Source organism: Agelaius phoeniceus, chromosome 2 (genome assembly GCF_051311805.1).
Source record: "Agelaius phoeniceus isolate bAgePho1 chromosome 2, bAgePho1.hap1, whole genome shotgun sequence".
NCBI lineage: Eukaryota > Metazoa > Chordata > Aves > Passeriformes > Icteridae > Agelaius > Agelaius phoeniceus.
The window spans coordinates 49,794,393-49,820,575 of NC_135266.1; the positions used below are offsets into that span (position 1 = coordinate 49,794,393).

Below are 26,183 nucleotides of genomic sequence, written 5' to 3' on the forward strand. Positions count from 1 at the left end.
TCTTCAGCATGTGCGCCCCTCGGGCTGTGCAAGGGGGTTTCTGCAGCAGGGAGAATCTCATACCCAGCTACTGGGAGTGAGCCTCGGACAGGACAGCGGGGAAGTGCCCTCTTCTTCCCAATTGTCCTCCCGCAATTCCCATACCTCTTGTAACAACTCTCCTGAAAAATTGTTTCAAAGCCCGCCAAGTCAGCCTGGTACAAGACAAGGGGAGGTCGCAGGGCATTTTGCCTGGTCGGTGCCGAGGCTGGGAGCCCTTGGGCCGGGGGACACTCCGGACAGCGGGGATGGGAGGCTCCGCGGGGCCGGCAGGCGGGGGGGCTGGGCCGGGCTGCGCTGGGGGCGGAGGACGCGGGTGGGGTCTGGCTGTGACTGATGGGCCAGATGCGGTTGAATCTTTTAGAAAAGGGGGGGCCCTGCACCGCCGGCGCGACTTTGGCCACGGCTTCTGGTGCGCGGCTGACGGACACCGGGCTCTGCCGCCAGCGCCCGTCCCTGCCGCCTTCCTGAGCGGAGCGCCCATCGCCGGCGAGCGGCGGCAGCCGGGCCCGGGCGGGGACGCGCAGCCGGGGCGCGGAGCGCGGCGACAGCCACAGCCAGCGGAGCGCGCCTGCCTTGCCTGGCCGGCGGGCGGGGAGGATCGGCTCGGCTCCGCTCGCCGAGGTGAGGGGGACACGACACGACACGCCGAGCAGGTCCGGCCGGAGGGGCTGCTGGCCGCAGCCGCCGCCGCGCAGCTTTTCGCCCCGGCGCTGCTCTGCCGGCGGAGCCGCCAGCACCGCCCCGGGACAGGCAGCGCCCCGGCCCCGGGGCAGCGAGCGGCGGGCGCGGTGTCCCCGCAGCTGACGCCCTGTCCCCTCTCTCCGCGCAGGTCGGCGCTGACGGCGGCGGGGGCAATCTGCCGTGCCGCGCAGCCATGCCCGCCCTCCTCCTGCTCCTGCTGCTCCTCAGCTGCCGCGCCGCCGCCGCCGAGGAGGACGGCTCCCTGCTCCGGCCCGGCCCGGGCAGGCAGAGCGCCGCCGCCGCGCCCCCGACGGGCGCGACCCCCGCGCTGCGCGGCGCCGAGCACAACGCGTCCCGCCCGGCCGCGCTCCCCAAGGGCCCGGGGGCGGCTGCGGGGCGGCCGCGCTCCGCCTCGCCCCCCATGTGCACGGGGCAGACGGAGATCAAGGAGACTTTCAAGTACATCAACACGGTCGTGTCCTGCCTGGTCTTCGTCCTGGGCATCATCGGCAACTCCACGCTGCTGCGGATCATCTACAAGAACAAGTGCATGAGGAACGGCCCCAACATTCTCATCGCCAGCTTGGCCTTGGGCGACCTGCTCCACATCATCATCGACATTCCCATCAATGTCTACAAGGTGAGGAGGGGCCGGGGATGGATTCGGGAGCCGGCGCGGGGTGCGGCGGTCACCGCTCGGTGCTCCTTGCCGGCCCCCGCAGGTGCCCGTCCCCGCCGCGGGGAGACGCGTCCCCTCCTGGCTGGGACTGAAGTCCACACCCGTGGACTTCACCTCACGACAAAACCCTGCCGGAGGGTGGTATTCTGGTCAGATGTGGTCGAAGATGGCACCCTCTCTGTGCCTCAGTCCCATCTCTCTCATCGTCTAGGCTGGGAATGGGGCAGAATGGAGGTGACGAAGCTCTGAAAATCACCTGGAAACAGGTGCTGTAGGGATAAAGGAAGTAAATGCAATAGATAGATGTTCAATGGGCTGGTCGAGGAATGGAGGGGAAGCACAGAAGACCCTCTCCTGTGGGTACCACTTGGTCCCTTGTCCTCAGATGTTGCAAGCCTTGGTCATGATACTTTTACATGGGTCTGTATAGTCCCTTTTGATGCCGGGGCTTTTCTAGGAGGAACCAAGATCTTTCAGCTAAGCGGTTTTATACATCTCTTGGTTGGGAGGCAGGATGCTTTCCTGAGCTGTGAACGCTTTCACCCCTTGCCAGTGTTGCAGCATGGGCAGCCGGGAGGGAATGAGCCGCACCTGCTCCTCTTGTACCTTCAGTCGTCTGTACTTTGACTTGATAAGACTTGCCATGGAGGGGAGACAAGCCCCGTCTTCTCTACCCAGCTTGTGCAATTTGTCCTAAGGAATTAGTTGGGCAGTCGAATCCAGCCTCTAGTTGTAATCTAGCACTCTTTGAAGGTATACTGGAAATAATAGAGCTCCTTCTGCTCTTAAAGTTTGCAGTCTGGATCCCTGTGCACCCATCAGTGGCTTCATAAAGTGAACAGAAGAGCCTTCATCTATCACCTTCTCTTCACTTTGTATGCATGATTGTACACTAGGGGTTCTTACTTGTACTTTCAGAAAGCCACATTGAAGGGACAGATTTTGAATCCTTAGAGTTATCCCAGAAGCTGCTGAGAGGAGAGAATCTCCTCTCTTTATCATTTTAAAATATTTAAGTATTACAAAGTAGGGAATGTAATCATTGTGTTAAATTCACGATCCAGTTAATTTGGATTACATGTTAGTTCTCAGATTTGAAGTTTCAGTAGTTTTTATACTATACACTCTCAATTCTTGTGAGAAGAGTGTGCTCTTTTGAATGAAGGTGGAATTTAGAAAACAAAATAACTGCTTTAAAAATGTGTTTTTGCAAAAAAATATGCTGAACAAAAAGATTCTTTTCATCTCAGAAAAATCAAAAAGATTAAATCAATAACAGCTGTTCAGTGTGAGACTTTGCAATGTCAGTGATCCATTCAAAATTAATGTTAATATGCAGTAATATACCTCAGTTCTTATCTTGATTGAATGTCACCAAGTGTATCATCATGAGTAGGTTGGATTAGGAGGAGTAAAGGATCAGACTGCTAACCAATAAATATTGCACTAGCTGCAATCTGGGATCTTTATTGTACTATTGATAATGCTAGGAGCTGTGCAATAGCTCTCAGGTGCTAAATCTCCCTCACTACTACTCATCTTACTGAAGAGCCCATAATCTCTTTATATTATCCCTTATAATAATGAGTGAGATATTTGCTATTTTAAAACAGAATTTTTGAATAAATGCAAGTTTAAAAAAACAAGGAAAAAATACCTCTTAGATACTATGTTTATTTAATCAAACTTTTGAGGGCAGTTAGAGTTGATAACTTTTTATCAACTCTACGTCCCATTTCATTCCAGAGCAACAGGGAGAATACATACAGTAATGCAATAAAGCAAAGGCTCCCTCAGTAAATCAAATATACTTAGCAATTGTAGCTTGCAGTTTGAAACAATTTAAGACTGCATGAAACAGATCCAGATTCAGAATTTGCTGCCACATTGTCAGTAAGGCAGCTGCATGAAACAGTGTGAGAGAATTTCTCATGTTAATAAAATGGAGCAGTTCTTTCCTCTACACTTGCCCTAGAAAGTGTGAAAGTGTCTGTGAATGCTCTCCAGACAGACCCATAGGAGACAATTCAAAAGCTGCACTAGAAGAAGTTTTTATTAGGTATTAAAAGGGATAGCTGCAAAAGATGTCCCCTGTGACTACTTAAGTGAACACATAAATAGCTGAAAAAGTGCACAAATGAAAATTGACATCTCCTAAACTGAGGGTATCTAAAGAAAAACAGGTGTTACCTGGATAGAGAGGCAAATGCACTCCAACACATAGGATGCTAATTAGTTGCATTCCTTAATTTGAATATAATGCAATATGTTCAGTGGAAAATGGAAAATATCAGAATCTGTCACACAGTCAGGAAACTGGCCATGAAATGAGGGCTTGAAGGGAGTTCAGTTCCAGCATGTAGAACCTGGCAGATCTTTTTGGCATTCTGGGTCCTGGTAAATGGTCGGGCTTTGCCTGGATCTTGAGCTGCAGAATGGGAAGCAAAGTCTGAGACAGTCATTCTGCAGTATGTAATGTTTTGGCAGTGTAGAAACTTTGCAAAACTGCTACTGATTGGATGTGCAGGTGATTCTATGCAGCTCCACTAAACAGAGTAAGTCCTTGTTAATTTGAGGCCACAAACAGCAATTAAGGAGCAGAGGGATAGACTAGGTGGTCAGTGAGATTTTTATGTTCTTCTCTGCACTTGAACTTTGGAAGACAAGACAGTGGCAGCTTGTGCACCTAACAATACAGGTCTACAGTTCTGGACAGTTTATGCTGACTTTCCCAAGTAGATAAAGTTGTTAAGTCCCATGTCTAAGACATCAAAACATCAGGACTGGAAATTCCAAACTTTCACTAGCTTTGTCTCTCATAGGCTTAAAATCACATACTAACATGCTTTCTCTTGTGATGCACAAACAACATCTCTCTCTCTTATTTTGTAATATTTACTCCTGTATATTAAGTCAAATTTATTGTCATATCCCAGCGGAGTTTTAACAAGGGGAGCAGTTTAGGCTCTGCACATTATTGTGGGGTGTTCTGAACTCTTGACTACCAACAAATGTCTGAGGAAGAATGCCTACCTGGCAATACTGTCATAGGTTCCTTTTTCTCAGAGCTCAATGGAAAAGTGGAGAAAAAAATTTTAAGGGAAGGAAAAAAATCTAGTCTTCATCCAAGCCACTAATCAAGGGCCTGAGTCAGCTTTGCAGGCACTGATTTATTTTCATTAACTTTATTTAGGGATTACATAAAAATTATGGTTAACATAATACAGCGTTATCAAGCACTGGAAATACAAGAAAGACCAGATTAGGGACTCTATATACCATGCAGACACAAATTGGCTCCTTTTTTAATCCAGCTATTCTCTGAAAAAGGCTCTGAAGAAGATTTCCGTGGAAATTTATTTGTGATGAATTTACTAACTCTTGTAATGCAAGTACCTATAGGCCATGCATTATGACAAAGCCAACCTTTTTTCTGACTTTCTAATCAAGGTGCTTCTCCTTAGAAAGGATTGTCACTCTTCCATATTAGAACTCTTGGTTTCTGGTTCTTCTGATGTCAAAGATAGTGGCCATTTTATTGGAAGAAATGCATTTTTTCCTTTCTTTCAAGGTCTGAAGCACTTACTTGAGGTCTTGCAAAGCTCATCTCAGAATTTCTTACACAAAGCTTATTGATTTCTAACAGTATTAAGCTAAAAGTCTGTTTTGCTTAAGAACCCTTTATGGTGTACGAGTGGAGGTTATAGGCACTTGAGAAAGATATGAATTGTCCAGTGGAGGAACCTGTCTGGACTCTGCAGACAGTGGCAGGGAGGGGTAACTTTGCTCTGGATTTAGATGGGAGCAGTCCATTCTGAAGTCAAGTGTATGGAGTAGTGGAAACGTCTGAATGCTGTTAAAAGTACACATACATAGTTTTCATGGTGGATCTCCAAACTGAAGTTAGATGATGCTAGTATAGATTTGTAAATTGAAAGTAGTTTTTTTCATTATGTATACATTTGTTGTGTATACATTCACTTGTATAAAAGATGCACATGACAAATTTCAAAGCAAGGTTTGACCTGTTTTATCTTCTTCTTCTATCCTGTATTATGCATCCCAATCTGACAGCAGCATGGCTTTCTAAGTGATTACTTTTGATGCAGTCTTTCCACTGGAGTTGTGAAATTGCAGAATTTTTTTACTTCAACAGCACATTACGAGGTTTCTGTCATTTTCAAGATGACTCTATAAAATTGTTTTATCTTAAGTGGTTTTTAAATTAAGTTTCTAGGAGGAGTTATAATAAAGATACAAGAAAATAAAATTATTGCATGGCTCATATTAAGATTTTAAACAGTTTATTGGATAGATCACTAAAGCATTCCAAGCTATGCTTGAAAGCAGGAAATATATTTTCTTGTCTGTAGGGAAGATCCTCACCCTGACATAATTATCACTAAATAGTAATAAGTTTGTAATGTTGTCTGACTTATCCCTGACCATAACCTTAATTTCCTGGGCAAATTTTCTGTTTTGAAAAATGCTTGTTCCTGTAAAATATCTGTATGATCTCCCCGTGTCAAAAAAAAAAAAAAAATCAGGTGAAAATCTACCAGTCATTTCAGAGATACATTGAAAAACTGTTGTGTGTGAATTAGATGTAGAGCTGCATGTCTGGTTTCTCTTGTGCCTGCTGTTTATAATGATGAAAATCAAGTCCAGTGTCCTGCAAAGGAGGTTTGCTGTGAGCGCACGGCTTGGCGGAAGCGCGAATTCCGGCTCTGCGTTTCCCGTGGGCATTCACTGCTCAGGACTGGGACACTGGCGGGAATATTCGCACGCTTTGCTGTTTCTTCCTGCCCCACTGCAGCCCGTGAGCAGCAGCAGTGGGTTGGAGCCAGGTATCAGCCTCCTGGCTGGGGACCACAGCAGCTGAGCCCCAGAGCAGCACATCGTGCTCTCAGCCTGGCTCGTTCCAGCAGCAGATTGAGAACATCTCTCAGCTCTTGCTCAACTAAGAGAAAGCAGAGTGGGAATTGTGATTTGCAGGTGTGTCTGTGAGTCACAGAATCTCTTGGGGCTTCTTAATAGTTCTGCAGCTTGCACATCAGTTTAGGCTCAGATCTGTCTGGTCTGAGAAAGCGTTGGCTAGGCATGCATCAGATGTATTGGTTCTTTTAAGTATTATTTCACTTCATTCATTGCCATGTTTTCCCCTTCCTTTTGATCTATATCATCTTAAACACATCTCTGCTGCTCAGCCATTAAAACTTTGCCTGCGTAAAATAAGTGACTGTAAAACATTGGAAAGGTCACTCGGAATACAGCCAGCGGTAGAGTACTCTTGGCATCTTACTTCTGAAAGCACAACATTATTTTTCTCTTTGCTGCCACTTGGCAGTGGCTCTCATGGCTCCAAGTCATTTGTCATTTGTAAAATGACAATCTTTTTACAGCTACCCTATTGTGAGGCATAAGAGAATAATTTTACTCGTACAAAATTGCAATAGGCTACATCTGTATTTACTAAGAGTTATCATTGTCCATAAAGGTGATGTTCCCAAATACTTTACATTGGATCTTCACTGTACTTTGAGGCCATATTTGAAGGGGCCATAGCAATACAGAGAACAAACAGAAGCATCAAGGAAACATACTTCAGCAATCAAAACTTTTTTTTTCTGTTACTTTCTTAATGTTTTCAAGCTTTTGATGTAAAGCTTGTGTCATTAACCACTTGCAATACTATGGTAAACTTGTGACTCATGCATTAAAATGCTCGAATTTCACAATACATCAGCTGCAAGACATAAAGCACATGTTTTTGCAATCCAGTGCAGACAGCTGCATGTCCATTCTGCCCTGATATAAGCTGGCTGAATGAAAGTAATGTTTTTATATTATGATAAACCGAAGCTAATGCCCCCTTTCTCTCAGTAGTCTGCATTCAGTCGTGTGCCACGCCTCCATAATCCCAAACTGGAGCTGGCTCAAATCCAGTCAGTTTGGAGCACAGGTGTGACTGTCTGCACCTGAGTGATAAGTATTAGTTCAGCAAAATCTACAACATGTGGCTGAACTGCAGTGATTTTAGGGAAGAGAGACAGGGAGTGTCTACACACAAGCTAGATGTAAATAAAAGTTTTTAACAGGTCCTGCCAATAGAGATTTCACCAAATTTCTGCATTTCAGTAACAAAGAAAAGAATATTTTACTTCAAAGTGCTTTTAAAATGAGTTCTCTCTAGTCTAGTATACACTCATGTACAATGTACAGTAGGTGCCATAAATAAGTATACAATGTACTTGCTACCCAGTCCTTGATTTCTGTGGCAAATAGATGTGAAAAGCTGGAGAAACATTAATCCTTAGAATTTATTTCTCTGCTTCATTTCTGCATTGAGGCATTGTTGTATTTATTGTCTTACTTAAGTAGATCATTGAAGAAATAGAAAGCTGGGCTATGTTGCATTTTGTCTACTGCTCTTCTTTAAAAGATTTCATTTTCAGCACTAAGTTAAGCAGGTATTTGGAGGTATTCTGGTATGTGAAAATACTGGTTGGCACTTCATAGATGTTTGCAAAAGCCCACAGCCATAAAGTGTTCTTAATTTCCTTTGTGTTCAAATAAAATTATATTTAAATTACATCAGGACTCTTCAAAAAACTCTCATGGACCTTGTAAGTGTTTACCCTTAGATGGACATGCCTGTTTGCATAAGGACTTTGCTGAACCAAACCAAGGTGAGCAGGCAACTCTCTGGCTACCTTCAATTATAGAATCATGGAATGGTTAATGTTGGCAAAGATTTCTTGAGATCATCAAGTCTAACCATCAGCCTTGCCACCACGGTGTTTATCCCTAAACCATTGGTCATGTCCCCAAGAGCCACACGTACATCTTTTTTTGAACTCTTCCCTGAGCAGCCTGTTCCAATGCCTGACAGCACTTTCAGTGAAATTTTTCCTAATACGCAATCTGAACCTTCCATGGTGCAACTTGAGGCCATTTCTTCTTGTCCTGTGGTTTCTTACTTGGAGAAGAGGCCAACCCCCACTTTATTACAGTCTCACGCAGTGGTAGACACCAACAAGGTCTCTTCTCCAGACTAAATCTCAGCTTCTTCAGCTGCTCCTCATGCAACTTATTCACCAGACCCTTCACCAGCTTTGTTGCCCTTCTCTGAACAGACTCCAGCTCCTCAACCTCAATGTCTTTCTTGTAGTGAGGGGCCCAAAACTGGACATAGCACTTGAGGTGTGGCCTCACTAGTGCCAAATACCAGGATAACCACTGTCCTGGTCCTTTTGATACAGGCCAGGATGCCTTCTTGGCCACCTGAGCACACTGATGGCTTATGTTCAGCCAGGTGTTACTAGCTCTCCCAGGTCCTTTTCTGACAGATCTTTCTAGCCACTTCCTCACCACTCTTCCAGCCTGTAGCACTGCATGGTGCTGTTGTGACCCGTCTTGTTGAACCTCATACACTTGGCCTTGGCCCATCAATCCAGCCTGTCCAGAACCCTCCTTAGAGACTTTGTAGCCTTTGTGGTTCCCAGAAACATCCATGCAGTATGATGAGCTATTCTTCCGTTCTTACAACCCTCTTAAATGAGTTGTTTGAAGAGATCCTTGTTTGAAGCCAAGGGAAAGATTTTCCAGCCTCTTTTGGGAAGTCCTCATTCTTCCTTCTCCTTTTCCATTTTGTAGCCCTGTATCTGCAACAGATTCCAAAGACCTCATTTGAAGAAAGTTATAAAAAACAGAGATGGGTTTAGATAATCTAACTAATTACAGAAACTCCAAAAGTTTACTCTTCTATATAACAATTGCGTCTATTTCTTGGCACAACCCTTGTTGTGGAGAATGTTGTTTTAATGAAAACTGGAAGATTTGGCTGCTGCTCTGGTGTATTTGACCATCAAAGAAGCTCACAGCAGAGTTCAAAGGCTAAATGTTGCTAAAGTGAGGCTACAGATGTTTGTCTGTTCATAGAATCAGCTGTGAGTAAGGTGCTTTCTGTGTCCAGTAAATCTTTTCCCCTAAATCAGATAAAATGTGCAGCTGTGTATGTGACAAGATTTCCATTTAAGTCAACGATTCAAAGCATAAGTGAACAATCCTAAAGTGCTGTTTTCTCTATTTCTTAGTGCTTAGAGGTATGCTGAATGTGCAGGTAGTCCTTTTGGTATTATTATACAGAATGTTGGTGAACTGGTCAATAAAAACCATTAGTAAGGGATTCATCTGATGTTTTTACCTGCTGCAAAATATTTAGATCAAACATATCTACCTGTGCTCCTTAAGTATACAGTGGGTCCTTTCATTTGTCATCAGATGGTCAGCTAAAAACTGGGGGGGGGTAGATTTCTCTCCAGTGTTGCCTGACTTTTCAGCTGATGGAGCCTAGACACTAAGCTTCAATAAAACCCCACCCCAGATATGCACCTATGGTTTTGTCCCTGTTCTGATCAGCCTCAAGTAATTTTCTGTATTTTTCTGATCAAGAAATGTGTTATTTGGAACGTGTAAAAAAAGCAGTGAATGCTCAAGGCAGATAAAGACAATTCAAAGATGAGGAAGATCCTTACCTGCTCTATAATTTCTTCCCATAAACACTGGGGTGATGAAGTTAGAAGCAAAAGGAATGGAGTTTGCAGGGCTTAAAGAGGCAGGACTAAGATTTAAGTCTTGTCCCACCAGGGTGTGGGAGTGCTACTGTCTAGTTTTTAGGACACACCCCTCAGGGGCTCCCTCGTGAAAAGGTTCTTCTTGACTAAGTTTTGCATAGAATCCTAAAATGGTTTAACTTGAACATTAAAGGTTGTCTAGTTCCAACCTCCACAGCATGGCATGGGCAGGGAGACCTTTCAGTGGACCAGGTTGCTCAATGCTCTGTCCAACCTGGCCTGGAACACTTTGGGCATTCACAATATCTCAGTTTAAAGCCAATCCCCTTTGTTCTATGACTAAATACCCTTGTAAAAAGTCCCACTCCAGCCTTCTTTCAGGCCCCCTTTGGGTACTGAAGAGGTGTCCCCATTACCTTCTCTTCTCCAGTCTGAACAAACCCCATTCCGCCTGTCTTCACAGGACAAGACCTGGTGGAAAAGGAAAACAGTCAAGATAGAACTCCATGTTTCATCATTGGTAATGACCTTTTTAAAAAAATAATTGTTGTTTTCTTTTCACAGCTACTTGCAGAGGACTGGCCCTTCGGTGTTGAAATGTGCAAATTAGTGCCCTTCATTCAAAAGGCATCAGTGGGCATCACAGTGCTGAGTTTGTGTGCCCTCAGTATAGACAGGTGAGACCCATTTGGCATTGAAGTCTCTAATTTGTTTCCTATACAAGCATTGGCTCAAATTCACCTTTCCGCTCAGCTGATACAATGCAAATAAAATTAATTTAAGCCCGTTAAACTGGGTGAGTTTTCTCATATTTTGGATTTGTAAATGTGTGCTGTCACTTCAGGTACCGAGCAGTCGCTTCTTGGAGTCGCATTAAAGGAATTGGAGTGCCGAAGTGGACTGCTGTGGAGATTGTCCTCATCTGGGTCATATCAGTGATCCTGGCTGTTCCAGAAGCTATTGCATTTGACATGATAACAATGGAGTACAGAGGAAGGTATCTTAGAATCTGCTTGCTTCACCCCACACAGAAAACATCCTTTATGATGGTAAGTCACGAACATTGATAAAATCTCTGGGGGAGTTCCTTGGATCTTGATGAAATACTGACATTTCTGAAGCATACTGGTTCAAAGAAGAGCATTCAGAAATACTTGATTTTTTTGTGGGCATTGAATGTATTGCTGTCTTGTCCTGTTTTCTCACCTGTAATGTACACCTTACAGAAATACTTTTCAGGACAGGCTGACCAATTAGTTACAGCCCACTTAGCAAAATGCTCAGCATTTAATTCCTAACCATGTTTTTGCTTTGCTTTTTTCTTTACAGTTTTACAAGCAAGCTAAAGACTGGTGGCTGTTCAGCTTTTACTTCTGTTTGCCACTGGCTATCACAGCATTTTTCTATACCCTCATGACTTGTGAGATGTTACGAAAGAAAAGTGGGATGCAAATTGCTTTAAATGACCACTTAAAACAGGTAAAAATTTATCTCTGGCCACTCTGTAACTGGGCTAACTAATAACTTTATTGATTTTCCTGCCACATCATTCTGTTCTTATATGACTTCAGGATTAGAAGCAAAATGAACTTTCCTAGCAGTGGTGCTGCTGAACTCATATACATATGTATATATCAGAGCCCTCAGGAACCTAAGATTTTAACTGAAAAACAAAAAATTGTTTCATTCTTGTTTGATTCTAATGTTTCAGTTTTTTTAGGTTTTATTTCTTCTTTGCTATAATGAGAGTTGGCTATTTTGTGATGCAAACTGAAGTCTTGCTCTAGTCTAGAAGGTGGTGCTATAAAACTGTTAATTATTTTGAAGAAAGTTCTTGCTGAACCCTGGTGAAGTTAGCAGCATATATTAGCAGAACATATTCCAGCAGACATTCTGAGGTACTAGTGCCCCAGACACAAACATCAGACATCACTAGAATTAAGCTATGATTGTTCTATAATGTGTATTTGTGCTCCTTTCCTCTTACCTGGTTAGAGCTGTAATTGGAATCTCTTGGGGCATTTAAAATAAGATGTAAGATCAAAGCATAAGGAAATGCAATAGAAAACAAGCTGGTTTCTGAAAGTGATCTGGGAGACAAATATGTTCTCAATTTTAATTTAAATTATTGCTTAAACTAGTGTTTTCATGACCTCTATTTTTCATATTATTACTCATACTTCTTGAAATAAGAGATATATCAAATCAGTGCGAGACATCTAGAACAAAAGAAAAGATAAAGCACATATTCCAAGAAAATAAGCTATTTGATGTTTTCCTAACTCCTATTGTGATAGGCTTTTTTATCTTGTTTGTTAAACTTTTGGATATTAGAAGACAACAACAATCCAGAGGGAGAGAGAGGAACTGTAACACTGTTTTGTCCAATTTTCTTTCTCAGAGACGTGAGGTGGCCAAAACTGTGTTCTGTCTGGTACTTGTTTTTGCCTTGTGTTGGCTCCCACTTCACTTAAGCAGAATCTTGAAACTCACTATTTATGATCAGAAGGACCCCAACAGATGTGAACTTCTAAGGTGAGAATGCAAAAATAAAATGTCTGTATATTGTGGGCATTCTCCATAAGCATGTTTGGATTTCCAACTGAACTAGCTTATTCTGTATGTCACTTGTCCCTGCTTCTTCATCCAGGACCCTCTGCTTTCACTCCAGTAGCAGAGAAAGAAAATTGTGAGGAATTCCCTTGCTTTTCCCCATCTTCCTCCTGACCCTTTTTGGGACTGTTCTTCTGTCATGTGGTGCTATGAGAATAGAAAGGGGATTTCTGTCCCTGTTTTCCCTTTCAACAGAGCAGCTAGGATTCAATTTGTGCAAAAACACCCAGTGAACATCTTCCAAAAGTTAAGATGGTTGGATTTCCTAAAACTACTTTCATGAGAATGGTCTTCAGACCATTCAGACTTTATTGTTGAGTATAAATGTTACTTGCTTGAGTTAATCCTGTTGATTTAAGCTCCATTACTATTACATTTAATAGCTAGTCTTGATTAGTGAAATGGAGTCCAATTTCCATAGTTGTAAACCTCTACTAAGCCTTTTCAAAGCAAATGAGAAGTGTCTCACTTTAATTTCCACACAGCTTTTTTCTTGTGATGGACTATATCGGTATTAACATGGCTTCACTGAACTCCTGCATCAATCCAATAGCTCTGTATTTGGTGAGCAAAAGATTCCAAAACTGCTTTAAGGTAAGTGGCTGCTGGGAGTTGCTCCTCTGGCTTAAAGATGATGTCAATAGTAGAATTCATTCCTTAACATGCAGAAAGTGTTTTAAATAGTCATTAAATTTTACTTGAAATTTTAATTGGGTTATGGTAAATGTTCTCTCCCTCTCCTGCTGAAGCTCTGTAGGAAGGAACTGAAGTTTGAAGGTAACAAAAAGAGAAAGCAAAAGAGCAGAGTGTTACAATGAACCCTCTGGGGACCATGCTAATCAGTGCTACATCACTTCCTGACTGAAGCTGGCACCCAGTACTTCCAGAGCACTGACAAAGCAGACTCAGTCTGTGCTGCAGAGATTCACGTAGCCATATCCTCTGCATCCTGCCAGGGAGGGTGCTGACCCTGGCCTCCCTCATCCTGACTGAGCACCTCAATCAGTCATGTGAGGCACAGGGTGCAAATCTGTCCTTGTCCCTTTCCAGCGCCAACATTTTATGAGACAAACCTGTCTCAGACCAAGCTAGGACCACAAAGTCCTAACTTGGTCTGAGAGAATAGAGCTGGACATTAAATTCTCCACACAGGATTTCAGGCTCTGGATTGCATGTGGCTGGCAGCCCATCAGTCTTTCAGTCTTTGTGTCTGATTGGAAAATATGAAGAGTTGGGCTTTTTTTGTGAACCCTTACTGTCTTTACACACTATATTGAAGTCCTTACATTGCCTATGGCAAATTTTTAGATTTTTCTTTTCTTGCCAAGCGTTTAACCACTGGCCACAGCTAGGGTTATTGCCTGGCTGTTTAAATTCCTTACTAGCAAGTTGGAAACATCTTTCAGTCAGTAGCCAGTCAGCTCTACTTCTAGTAGTATTAATGTATTTCCCACATAATTGTGACAGCACAGGTTGCAGAGGTTTTAGTGTTGGTCTTGTCTTCCCTGTCTATGCTGCTGGCTCCCTGAAAGAGTCACTGGAGCTGAAAGCACATAAGAGATCTCCAGCATCCTGAGCATGGAAGTAAGTGGGTGTGAGGAAGGCACTTCTAGCACCCAAAGGCCAGACATGACCATGAGAAAAAGGGCTGCAGTACATCTAGTAAATGTATGAATTATATGTAGGTTTTCATCTTTCTACCTTCTCTTTTTTCCATCTCAGAACAATGAGCTAAATAGCAGCATCTTGCTTAGAAAGCATAGATAAGAATGCTTTTCTTTTCCCAAGAAAGATTACCAGAGAAAGGAAAACAAACAGTCATAATTTTATTTTCAGATGCATTTAGAATTGCAGACCAGATTTGAAGGGGTATGTGTGTGTGTGTGTCTGTTACTGTATATAACTACTCAGTATAACTCTTCCTGTACTCCAGCAGTAGTAAGGTTGTTAATGAAGCCATTTGAGCAGCTCAGAGCTGAACCCCATTTCTGTGCTTTGTGCTCTAATCCCAGAGCAGCAGCTTGCACATTTGCCATTTCCTACTCTACCTCTGAGAAAGGGCAGCCTTTCAGTGCATTTTGCTACATGTGCAAAAACAGAGTGATGTAAAACGTTTATTTCTTTTATTTTAACAGTCATGCTTGTGTTGCTGGTGCCAATCCAAAGATCTGTTGTCCCTGGAGGAAAGGCAGTCCTGTTTAAAGTTCAAAGCTAATGATCACGGATATGATAATTTCCGCTCCAGTAACAAGTACAGCTCTTCATAAAACAAGCATAAAAGGTATATTCCCTTACATTAATGCTGGTGCCTTTTTAAGTAAAAGTGGCAATTACTTTTGACAAGATGGCAACATCCAGAAAAATCTAGTTTTGAATTTGCACAAAAAAAAGAACATTTAAAAAATTGCCCTAAAACTGTGTCACATTGAAAATCATGGACGTTTATGAAATCATCATTTATGGAACATGAAAAGAAGCATAGAAAGAACAAGTCATTGTTAGCACTTGAATACTTCTGAATCAGCACTTCCAAATGATCTCCACTTCCTGTACATTAAGTTTGTATTCTCTGTAACACTTGTAGGAACTGAAGTCACAGTAATTATTAAGCAGCATAATATCAAGTTAATTGGATCAAAGCCATTATTATATATAACTCAATGTATTATCTTTTATAAAGTGAATTAACCACCATCACTATTGTGATTTTTTTTTAAAATAAAACACTAAATACTTTGTGATAGAAGTCTAAATGTTAAAAAGTAGAATTTTTATGAGGTATATTATAGAGGTAGCTACTGAAAGGATGCAGTAAAGCCAAAAGTGCATTTTACTTTGATGATTGTTTTTACCTATTATTGTCAGAAGGAACCTCCCAAGGGCTCTATAAATTCCTTTCTATAGCCACTGTCTTAGTGCATTTGCCAGCACTTTGGGTATGAGTATTTGTGTCTACTGATAGCAAAGAGGAGAAAAACACACCAGAAGCAAAAAATTAACACTAGTAGAAGCATACAGACAACAGGTATTATTTCAGCTGTTGTTTCATTTTTTGTTGAAAACAAATGGATGGTATCCTGTGTAAAAAGTGGGCATTCTAGAGCCTGATGGTTCTTTACTGGAGATACTTTTGTGACAATTTAAAACTGTTTTTGCAATCCAAATACTGTCTTGGGGCAAATAATTTTAGAAATAGTGTGTGAAAAAAAAATTATAACCAAGGTAAAAAGAGAGAATTTGAACTTCTATCTCCATTTAGATTCAAATCTTCATAAAAAAAATAATTCATGAACTGTACTTCTAGAGAAGAGTACTATGTAGCATACTTATCTTCATACTGTTTTAAAATATATTCTACTTCTGTAGTTCCATATTTATGGGCCTAAGAAGATGTGTGATTAGTTTCTGCTTCTGTAAATAGTAGTGAAATGTAATTAATTGTAAAGTATTACGGTGTGGGCAGGACCCTGCAAGAACAGAAAAAGATAAAGATGCCTGTAGTAAACATGATGTGTGTTGCCAGGAGCAATGCATGTTTTGGATGTACATGACAGGTCATTCTTTGACTTTGCATTTCCTGTTAATTTGTTGCAGATGTCCCCAAAGACTTATTAACATATTTCATGCAATAAGGCATGAGTTTATCAAGAAAAATTGTCATATAACATGCTTTTATAAAAGACATGTTTTCAATAGGCTTGGTATTTTATTATAATAAAATTATTTATCAAAACTCAGGAATTTTTTTATTTTAAATTTCCAGATCTCAAATGTAAGGATTTTTATATTTTTTTCCAGTCTTGATTAACTTCATATTTTGTACTAAAGTGCCTTAAAGGTGCTCAGGATGAAAACATTTTCCATTGAAATGTTCAGCTGGTGTTACCTTAGATGGGTTTCTGACTTTAGGTAGCTACAGCTACCTTGCAGACAGCTAAAAACGGGGTGGTGAGCCCCATTCCTGGTGTTGCACCCAGCAAAAGCTGGTAAGTGAATGCTTGTATAATCAAGCTGAGGAGGACCCCTGCACATGCATTTGGGCATGGGCACCTGTGTGTTTGTGTGTGAGCGTGTGTGCAAGCATGTGTGGTGTGTACCATAAGGTTGCTGTTTCCATCTTGTTGCAGCACAACCACTCAGCTGCTATAATGCTGAACTTTTATATATATAAATCTATTTTAGGTTTCCTTCTTTACATTTTTACCTTAATTTTCATGGTAACTTTCTCACAGTAAGCCATGGATATCACTTCACATCACCCTACCTGCATCTATTTCTGTGAAATGCGTTTCATCTGTTAAGGATGGATAATAAGTGAAATCTTAGATTTGATACTGGTCAGTGTTATTTTCATCAAGTTATATCATTACAATATTGTACATGTATATTATTGTTATTTTTATTTAAAATATAGCTGTTGTATTGGCAACTTGTAACATACTTTTCATTTTTTTCCTGGGCTAATTCTTTTTAAGTCCTGCTAAGTCAGATATTTAGGTTTTGCAAATAAAGACCATATATACTGCCCCCTTTTTGGGTTCATATATAAATAAATGTTAGTACACTCTTTGTCATTTTTTCAGTATTATTCAAAGCAGTATTTTTATTGAAGCTTTTATTTCCTGTAATAAACATTTTCAAAACTTCTGTTCTTATACAGTTCTAAGATTAAATCTCTTAATATACCACAGAGGTGTTTTCTGAAATCCTCAGTACAGGTTTGTTCCTCCATTCACTGAAGTCAGTAAACATTTAACCATTCCATTCAGTTCGAGCAAAATTAGGGCCCAGCATAGCTCTTTGAAAAACCTATCTGAAACTTGCTACTTTGAACAAAAAAAGAGAAAAAGCTAAATACTTTTTTTTTTTTTAAGGAGTTGATTAGAAAACATAGAAAAAGAGGGTGAAATCAGCTTGTGGGGTAAGACATCCAGGCCAATGCTCTAAGCCTCAGATGGGGTCACAGGGAGCAGAACAATTGCACAGAGACACAGGAGTTGGATGTGCTTGCCCAGAGCAGTGCCACAGAGTAAGAGTCATCTGTCCCAGTGGTCTGAAGAGTTCACACAGAATGGCTCAAGGCAGAAAAAAAAAAAACTTGTAAGAAACTACATCACAACTCTGTGTTTTGGCCTTCAGATAGCAGTTAGATTTAATTCCCATCTGTTGTGAATTCTGCCTAAACTGAACTGAAACACTGGTACTACACCTCAGAGAATCAAATGCAAAAGTTGATGGTTGTGGAGCATCTGCTGTGAGCGGTGACATTTCAGTGTCCCAAACAGCTCTTAATCAAAACACAGCTGGCTTGGCAAGAGAATGTTGTATGTGCTGAAATAATGTTTAAATGATTTTTAAAAATTGTTCTGTATAGCTGTGTAAAATAATTCTATATTTCATTTTCTGTGACCACTTAAAATAGCAACTTCTGTAGATCAAGCAGTGTAAACATTCTAAATTACCAATAAAATATTTGTAATTTTGATTCTTTACAAAAAGGCGTCTGACCTTTTTTCTCCTAGGGGGTCCCATTTAATTGTTAAATAGTGACAGTGATGTAAAAAGAAGTAAGCAATCCTAATCTAAATATCAAAGCTTTTGGCTGGGATAGTTTTATATAGCTGTTTGAAAATTGGAGAGAGTTCAGACTTGCATATGTGTTGCAAAATTGTCTGATGTTTATTGGAACAATCGTGCCTATCTTTGCTCTGCTTGTTTTTGCTCAGAATGTCAGTCGCAATCTGTTCTCTACACACCCTTATATAGTCACAAATTCTCTTGTGTTTGAGACAACACAAATAAAAGGCAAGAAGCTTTTAGTTCGTTAATTTAGAAGTTTATGCACTCAATGCTGGAGTATGCCACATGAAAACCATCATCCCTTTGTATGCTGGCAGTGTAATTTTGTGTATATCTTAATTTACCTTCCTTGAAGTGGGAAACTATATCAGACTAAATATGCTGTAAGTGGTCAAACACATAACTTTTTTTGCTTGTGGTATCTGTACATCCCAAAATGTGTTTGATTTGATGCTACTACTATTTTGTTGCAAATAGTTAATTTTCCTTCTGTTTACTTGGTGGCCTGTTGCATCCCTGAAGATTTGTCTTTTTTCATGGTCCCAGGACCTTTAGCATATAGTTTCAAGTTTCCTGTGCCTGGAACAGAAGCAAGGGATCTCGTGTGGACACGAGATCCCTTGTAAGCAAATGTTCTACTTAGAATTACTCATGGCCTCTTCATTGCTTTGCCCTTTACTTTTTGCTGTAGTCCAAGGTCTTCACCAACCACTCATTATGAGGAAGAGGAAGCAATTCTTGCACATTTTTTTAAAGATCCTACAGCCTTCTACAGGTAGGCCATAACTGCAGCTTGTTGTCAGTTTTCTAAACATGCTAGAACTTTCCCATCAATGTGCATGTACAGGTATCTTACATTCTTCAAACACTGCCTTACTCTGAATGCTCTTGAGCCGGGCAGATTTGTCACTCTGGTGTGGGTGATTCACATTTTATTGCACTGCTGCTCTGACCACCACATTTTTGTACTCTGCTCAGGAACGCGACAGAGTTCTCCAGGTACGTGATATGCTCTTGGGTTCAAGTTTCTAAGCCAAGTTGCTGAATACTTCAGAAGACAAAGGCAGACAAAAGGACTTAAAAGTGCTGTCATTAAATAAAACCATGACATCTCTTTGGTCTTGTCAGCCCTCCTATGTGCTGTCATTTAGCTGTGCAGGCAGTGAAAAGGCACCACACACACACCCCCACTTTTATTACTATCAGTAAGAAAAATCTACTGTAATGAAAAGTAAAACCTTCATAAATTACTGTTTTACCTTGGTGATCAGTATCCTAAATCTTCATGAAATCATTGTGACAATCCAAGGATGTTCTGATTGTGGGAGGTAGTATCTGGAAGGAATTTTAAAGTACAATGTGGCAAGTAGCCAGACACATCAATATCTATATGATACCCATCAGTAGATATCTTCAACTTCAGTGTTGCTATAAAACTTCGCATCTTATGTAGGCACCCTAGAGGAGTGCTTTGGAAAAAAGTGGGAGTCAAATCCTAAACCCCAGTAAAACCTGAAAGGACACACTGACGAGGAATTAGGGTAACCAGACCTTCTTCAGAAATCACGTCCTCCATTGCTCATACTATTTTTGCTCTTGGGTGAGTGGGATGAGGGCAAGCATTTGTTGCCCTTTTGCCTTTTCATGATCTTCATTTCCCAAAGTTTGTGTGAGTAACTCATACACCAGATTGCCCCGAAGAAACGGATTGATGGTGAAACTAAGGGAGTCAGAAAATGGCTCTCATTTGAAGCTATCAGGGAAAAGAATAATGACAAATCCCCAGAAAGCTCACATCTTCCCCAGATAAATGGGTTCAACTGTTGCAGGAGCAAGAGAGAAACATGCCAAGTTAACAAAACCAAAACTGGTGGATTTTATTGGTTTTAGCTGGAGCTGCAAGTGAAATGGCAAAGCAATTCAAGCAAATTGGAAATTTTTTTCTTAATTCAACTGTACCAAGCATCATAATTGCTAACAGGTGTTCACAGGACCAGAGTGGATCTTACCAAAGATGCAGGAAGCTTCTTCCTGGAAAGCACATACAGCAGGTAGCACATCCTACAAATTTGGCCCCACTGGTCTTGAGGAGCTAGCATAGATACATCATAAAAGGTTCATATCTGCTGCAGTCAAATACTCAACGCATGCAATAACCAGGTACATACATTTTTGGTGTGTATTTTATATGATTACATAGATAAGAATACATATGTATTTATATATTTATACCTGTGCATATGCAAATAAAATAGATTTCATGTTATGTAGTATCAATTGTGTGGCATACAGAATGCTTTTCATTAGTTTTTATCTGAAAAATTTTCAATGAAATAAAGAATTTTTGAAAAAACCATATCACTCTGAACAAAATATGACCCACTGTCTAAAAAACTACAAAGACACCATTTGTAATGTGTTTTATCACTTTAATCTCCTATTTTTGAATTTTAAGGGAGTTTTAATATGTTTGGAGACAATTTTACATTTGTTCATGCCATACTATGAGTAATGTAAGCTATGTGTCACCCATAAAAACAATGAATGTCTGCCTAACCACTGGACTTGTCTATTGCATTTTTAAACTTTGTGTTCATTAGCATGAATAATAAAGATTGCTGAGCACTGATGGAAATATTTTTATTGTTTTCTGATGTGGATATCAGTTTATATTAATAAAAGTTTGAAATGTTGACAAATCATGCACTACTTACACTGAATGGCTAAACTATGAAATGTAATGAAAATATGTATAAACATTTATTAAGGGGTATTCATAAATTCAAGAGAGAATTGGTTAGGAATATTTTTATAATTTTGTCTTTTTAATAATTTATAATTTAAATAATTCATAATATCTAATTTTGTAACTTTTTTAGTGATTAAATGACAACAGAAAATACACTTTTCCAAAAAATTCACACTTAATGTTTTTATAGGAGATGGAAACAGATTATAAAATGACCCATGACATTAATGCTCTGCATTGAGTACCTCCACATAGGTTATGAAGACACTTCCTGTCAAACTAACTACTAAAATTCTCTTGTTAAGTTTGCTTGCCCAAATTTCATGTTAAAGAACAAACAGACAAAGTCTAGTGCAAGCTTCTTGATATTTTCAACTCATATTTTAGTATCTTGGAAGCACTTGATCTTTATAACAGTGTTCATACTGAAGTTGAAATACATCACTTACAAATGTCTTCAGAGGAAAAACAATATGTTACAATAGGTGAGGCCATTTAATATTTGTTTACATGTGCACTCAGTTCATGCAAGAATTCAACAAATGATTTTTAGTTGACTGAAAAAGAATAAATTGATATTGTAATGTGCAAGTCAAATGCCTTTAAATTACTCTATTAACATATCCATGCATATATGCATTGTTACTTCTGTGTGTGTGTAAATACTGACACAAATATACATAAATTACATAGATCACAATACAAAAGATGCTGAAAAAACTAGAGAAGGTATAGCTGGGGATAAAAATACCAGAAATATATAGCATGTGAGACTTCTACTGTGCTTTTGCCTGAACTGAAGAGCTTACAGCTTCCAGCCAGAAGTAACCAAATTTTCCAACTCTTCAAGGTTCGACCATCCTTACTCCAGGCTTCCCAATGAGTTGCAAAACCTGCAGTAGAATGACATTTCATGGCACTCTTGGAACAGAGCAGGAATGCCAGTCATGGTGTCTTGGCCAAATTCCAAATTAAATAATTACAGTCTGTTTCCTCTGTTCCTCTCACTTCCTGCCAATTGCAGCCTGGGTTAGCAGAGCATCCTGCCCCACTCCTCAGTTTCACACTCTGCATGGAGACATCTGCTCTGTTGTGTGCTGGAGGTGACCACATTTCCATGCTAGAAAGTAGAAGCCTCCCAAATTTGTTGATAATTTGTAGAGTATTTGGGAGTGTTTCAGAATGAAAAGTGAAATTTAAATGTAAAATCAGTATCTCAGAAGTTCTTTAAGCACATGTCAACTCAAGGTTAAGTGGATCTAAATCACCTTTTTGTACTGACTTTGTTAAGTTTTATAAACATGTCTTAAAAGGCTTTTAAAACTTTTTTGTATCATTTATTTGTATAAATAAATGGAGAGATTCGTTGTGGAGAGATTTATTATGATCTGGAATTCCTTAAATAGTGCTCAAATATTTGAAAAGGCATTAAGGATGTCTACACGGCTGAGTGTAGAAAGCCATGAGCTGCAGAGATCAGTGTTCTCCAAGCTCAGACTTGAAGAAGTTGCAGTGCTTCCAGAGCAAACCAGAATAACTTCTGTTCAACTCAGATCTTAGCTAGACTGAGCTGGTGTCAGTCTGCTGCCGTGCAGGTGGATCCTAAGTGAGGGTTAACAAATTAAAAAGGCAAAACCAAATGTTTGAACCATTAGACTGTACAAGTATAATGAGTTCATCATCATTTATTGCCTGTATTTAAAAAAAAAAAAAAAAAAAAAAAGAGTTGCTTGCTTATACTCAGAAATTTCATAGACTGATTTGGGTGGAAGGACAGCAACCTGGTTGCTCAAAGCCCCATAGAGCCTGGCCTAGAACTCTTTGAGGGATGGAACATCCACAGTTTCTGTCAGCAAACTGTTCCAGTGCCTCACCAGCCTCACTGTAAAGGAATTTCTTGCTAATATCCAGTCTAAACCTGTTGTTTCAGTTTAAAGCTGTACCCCCTGCTTCTATCACTATGTGTCCTTGTAAATAGTCCCTCTCCAGGGCCTCTCCAATACATTTGATTGCATTTGTTGGAAACAATCACAAAGAACTGGCAATATTTGCTTTAAGGTATCTAATTACTTAAATGCACTTTTGGAGGATTTGACAGATAAGGAGAGGTTGAGAGAAATGGGAAAATGGGACTCCATACCCTGGAGGAAAGAGGACTTGGGAGGATAGCTGATGTGTATAAATACCTGCAGTCTTCAGTGGATATTTTGGAAAGATTTTCTTATAACACACCAAAACTGACTTCATGAATCAATGGAATTTGGAAGACAAAGTTGTATTGAACATTCTTAGATAATAGTTTAGTTTAGTTTAGTTTAGTTCAGTTTAGTTTAGTTCAATGTGGGCAAATGCATATCAGGTGTAGTGCAAACAATACTAGGCAAGTATGTTTACTTTTTAGTTTAAATATTCAAAGTCTGCATGTCTTCTTTTTGTGGACTATCTGGGGTTTGTCTACACTTTTATATTCTTCGACAGGGCTTAAGTTATGATGGTGCCTCTCACTGCATTATTATTTCATTGTATAGGAAATACAAAGCCCTGATCTCTCAAGAATTTCTTTTTCTGAATAGATTTTTTTTCTATAACTTGATTAAATATGATGAACCTGCTGCATCTTTTGGAGGATGAGAAGCAAAGGCATATGTTATTTGTAAGGTGACACTAGTGATAATGTATACACTCTCCTCCATTTTGTCCCATAAACAATTGTATGCATTTCAAGTGACGTTGAAGTAATAATTCTGTTGTTCAGAAACCTTTGATTTTGTTGCACTTCTTGAAAAGCAGGAAGGAAGTTGTGAAACACATATCACATATATACAGATGTCAAGTACAGTTAATGAAGAGAAGCAGATGCATTCCTTAATAGCAATTAAACAGGAGGAGGGAACACACTGTCCACTTTGATTAGGAATTTTCTCTTCAAGGCTCCCTACTTGACAAGGATTGCCAGCTCCTTCACCTCTTTTCTATCAATATATTTTTACTTTACACCTGAAAATATACACCACATTAAAAAACCCCACCAGACCTCTATGTAAGACAGGATTATAGATTTTCAGCTGCAACTATAGGGTAAGTACTTAAAATAGTGACATTTTGCTGTAACAGGCACATGATAGACACTGACAAACTACTGCACAATATTTAAAAGATATTAAAATAGAAGTTATCTCACAAAATACTTATCATACATATGATTCTCCTTTAAGCATGTTCCAAAATGAGATTTTGGAAAACTGACTTGATGAATCAGAGACCACTAAGGCAGATTGCCTTAGTGGTCTCTGATTCATCAAGTCAGTTTTGAATTCTAGTACCATCTCCCAGATTGCTTCCAGAGTCTATTTCATACTCAATTTCTTAAGTGTACACTGAGTATAAACAGCCCAAACCTGGAAAAGTGCTGAACAGAATCAAATGCACAAATTATTCTTGCAAAGTCTTGCTTGAAATGATCCACTTGCTTTACAGAGATAGGTCCTCCTTGAGGATGTTTTTAGAACATTATGAGTTCAGAACAACCTTAGAGTGATTATCTTTTAGATAAATCTTGTTCAGGGTGTTCACGAGGATATTACATGAGACAAGGTCAAGGAGAGTTGAAGTCCAGCCTCTAAGCTAGTCCTTATTTCTGTCTCATGTAAATCAAACACAGCATTGCTTGAACCACCACTGAATACACAGATCTCTTGAGTGGACCCTTCTTTCTGTTCCTGTTCATGCTGTATCCAAGTGATTCTGTGGTGCCTTCTGCTGAAACTACCTTCCCACTCTGAGTTTGGACAACACAGATTGTGAGAAACAGTAAGGAAGGACTGGAAACAATCCTATGGCCATTGTGACTATCCCAGCAAGACACATCTTTTAAAGAGCTATTTTCTGGGATATCCCTTTTTCTGAAGCAGAAGTCAAGCGAAATTGGTGTCCCTGTCATGGCTACTACTATGAGCACAGGCAGCTAGAGGCTCTGGGCTTGAAGAAATGTTTGTGTGCAAGGGGGCAGGATTCTCAGTGCTGAACTGAACAGTATTCAAAGGAGCTCAAAGGGAAGGGAAGGGAAGGGAACTCAAAATCTATTTTCAGGTCTGCCACATGAGCAGCTCACTCAGTTCATGAAACTATATCTGAAATACCTTCTTAAACAAAAAAGACAGAGGCAGAGGGAACACTTTCTGGTGCAGCTTGGTGCTATGTAGATCATATTCTGTACTCGTGGTCCTGAGGTTTTAAAAAGCACAGTCATGGCACATGATCTTTAAAATAGCACAAAATGTACTCTGGGATGACACAGGTTTTCTCAGCAGCCTTGTACTGTCACATGTCTGTCAGATATGCATTGTTCATGACATGGATTCCATAGGTTCACACACTAATATCCCCATCAGACACTGGACACTTCAAATGGAGATAGATTTTGTTTCTTGAAAAACTAATCTACTTTGAAACCACTGAAATGCCCTAAGGACCAAACCAAATCCCAGCAAGTGAAGAACATTTAAGGGCTTATTTACAAACTGCTGTAGACAGGAGACAGAAGCATTTACTTTAGGAGGAATAATTCAGGAGACATCTAAAATTTAAATACAGATTACTCCCTTAATCTATCATGAGTTAACCTACCTATGTGTTCACTACTTTTACACCCATTCTCAGCCTTCTCACCTATTTTTTGTGTAATTCCTATTTATTTTTCAAATTATTAAAGTGTTTCTGTGCTTGCATTTAGTGAGAAGGCTGTAATTTTAATTTTGAGCTTTCATCATATATTTGTGTATTGGCATTGCTTAGGGAAACCATTTTAGAAAGATGTTGTAAAGTTCCAAGTGACTATAGCATGTAGGAAACCCTTGTTATAGCAAAGTATATCATATACAGCCCTAGCCCACACAGGTATCATGGAATCAGAGAACATCTCTGGAAAATTCCAAGGATGAGACCCAGTAATACAAATAATTACTTGCATGTTGCAAATATTTATCTGGAGTAAATAAAGAGTAAGAGAGGTTCTGGTGCAATGACTCACCTACTGACTGATATGATAAACAGTTACAAACAATTCTGAAAAGGTCTCCATTTGATTTTTGTCTTTTCACAGTTTTTCACAGAAGAGTTATTCATTTCCTCATCATCTATTTCCTTTTCTCAGTATGAATAATGTCACAATAAATCCTCTGTTCCATGTTTCTCATTAAATGATTCAAGTAGGAACATCAGAGCCAAAAAATAGCAAAGAAAACCAGGAATAATGTGTCATAAT

The 26,183-nt window shown here is 40.0% G+C and overlaps 1 protein-coding gene across 1 annotated transcript; it reads left to right on the forward strand.

Annotated features, from left to right (window-relative positions):
* Positions 1–379: 379 nt before the first annotated feature.
* Positions 380–15,389, forward strand: EDNRB (endothelin receptor type B). Its single transcript, XM_054627669.2, has 8 exons — positions 380–663; positions 872–1,363; positions 10,543–10,655; positions 10,823–11,027; positions 11,308–11,457; positions 12,380–12,513; positions 13,077–13,185; positions 14,727–15,389. The coding sequence occupies exons 2-8, from the start codon at positions 917–919 to the stop codon at positions 14,856–14,858; spliced, it is 1,290 nt and encodes a 429-aa protein (XP_054483644.1). The 5' UTR covers positions 380–663; positions 872–916; the 3' UTR covers positions 14,859–15,389.
* Positions 15,390–26,183: the final 10,794 nt, after the last annotated feature.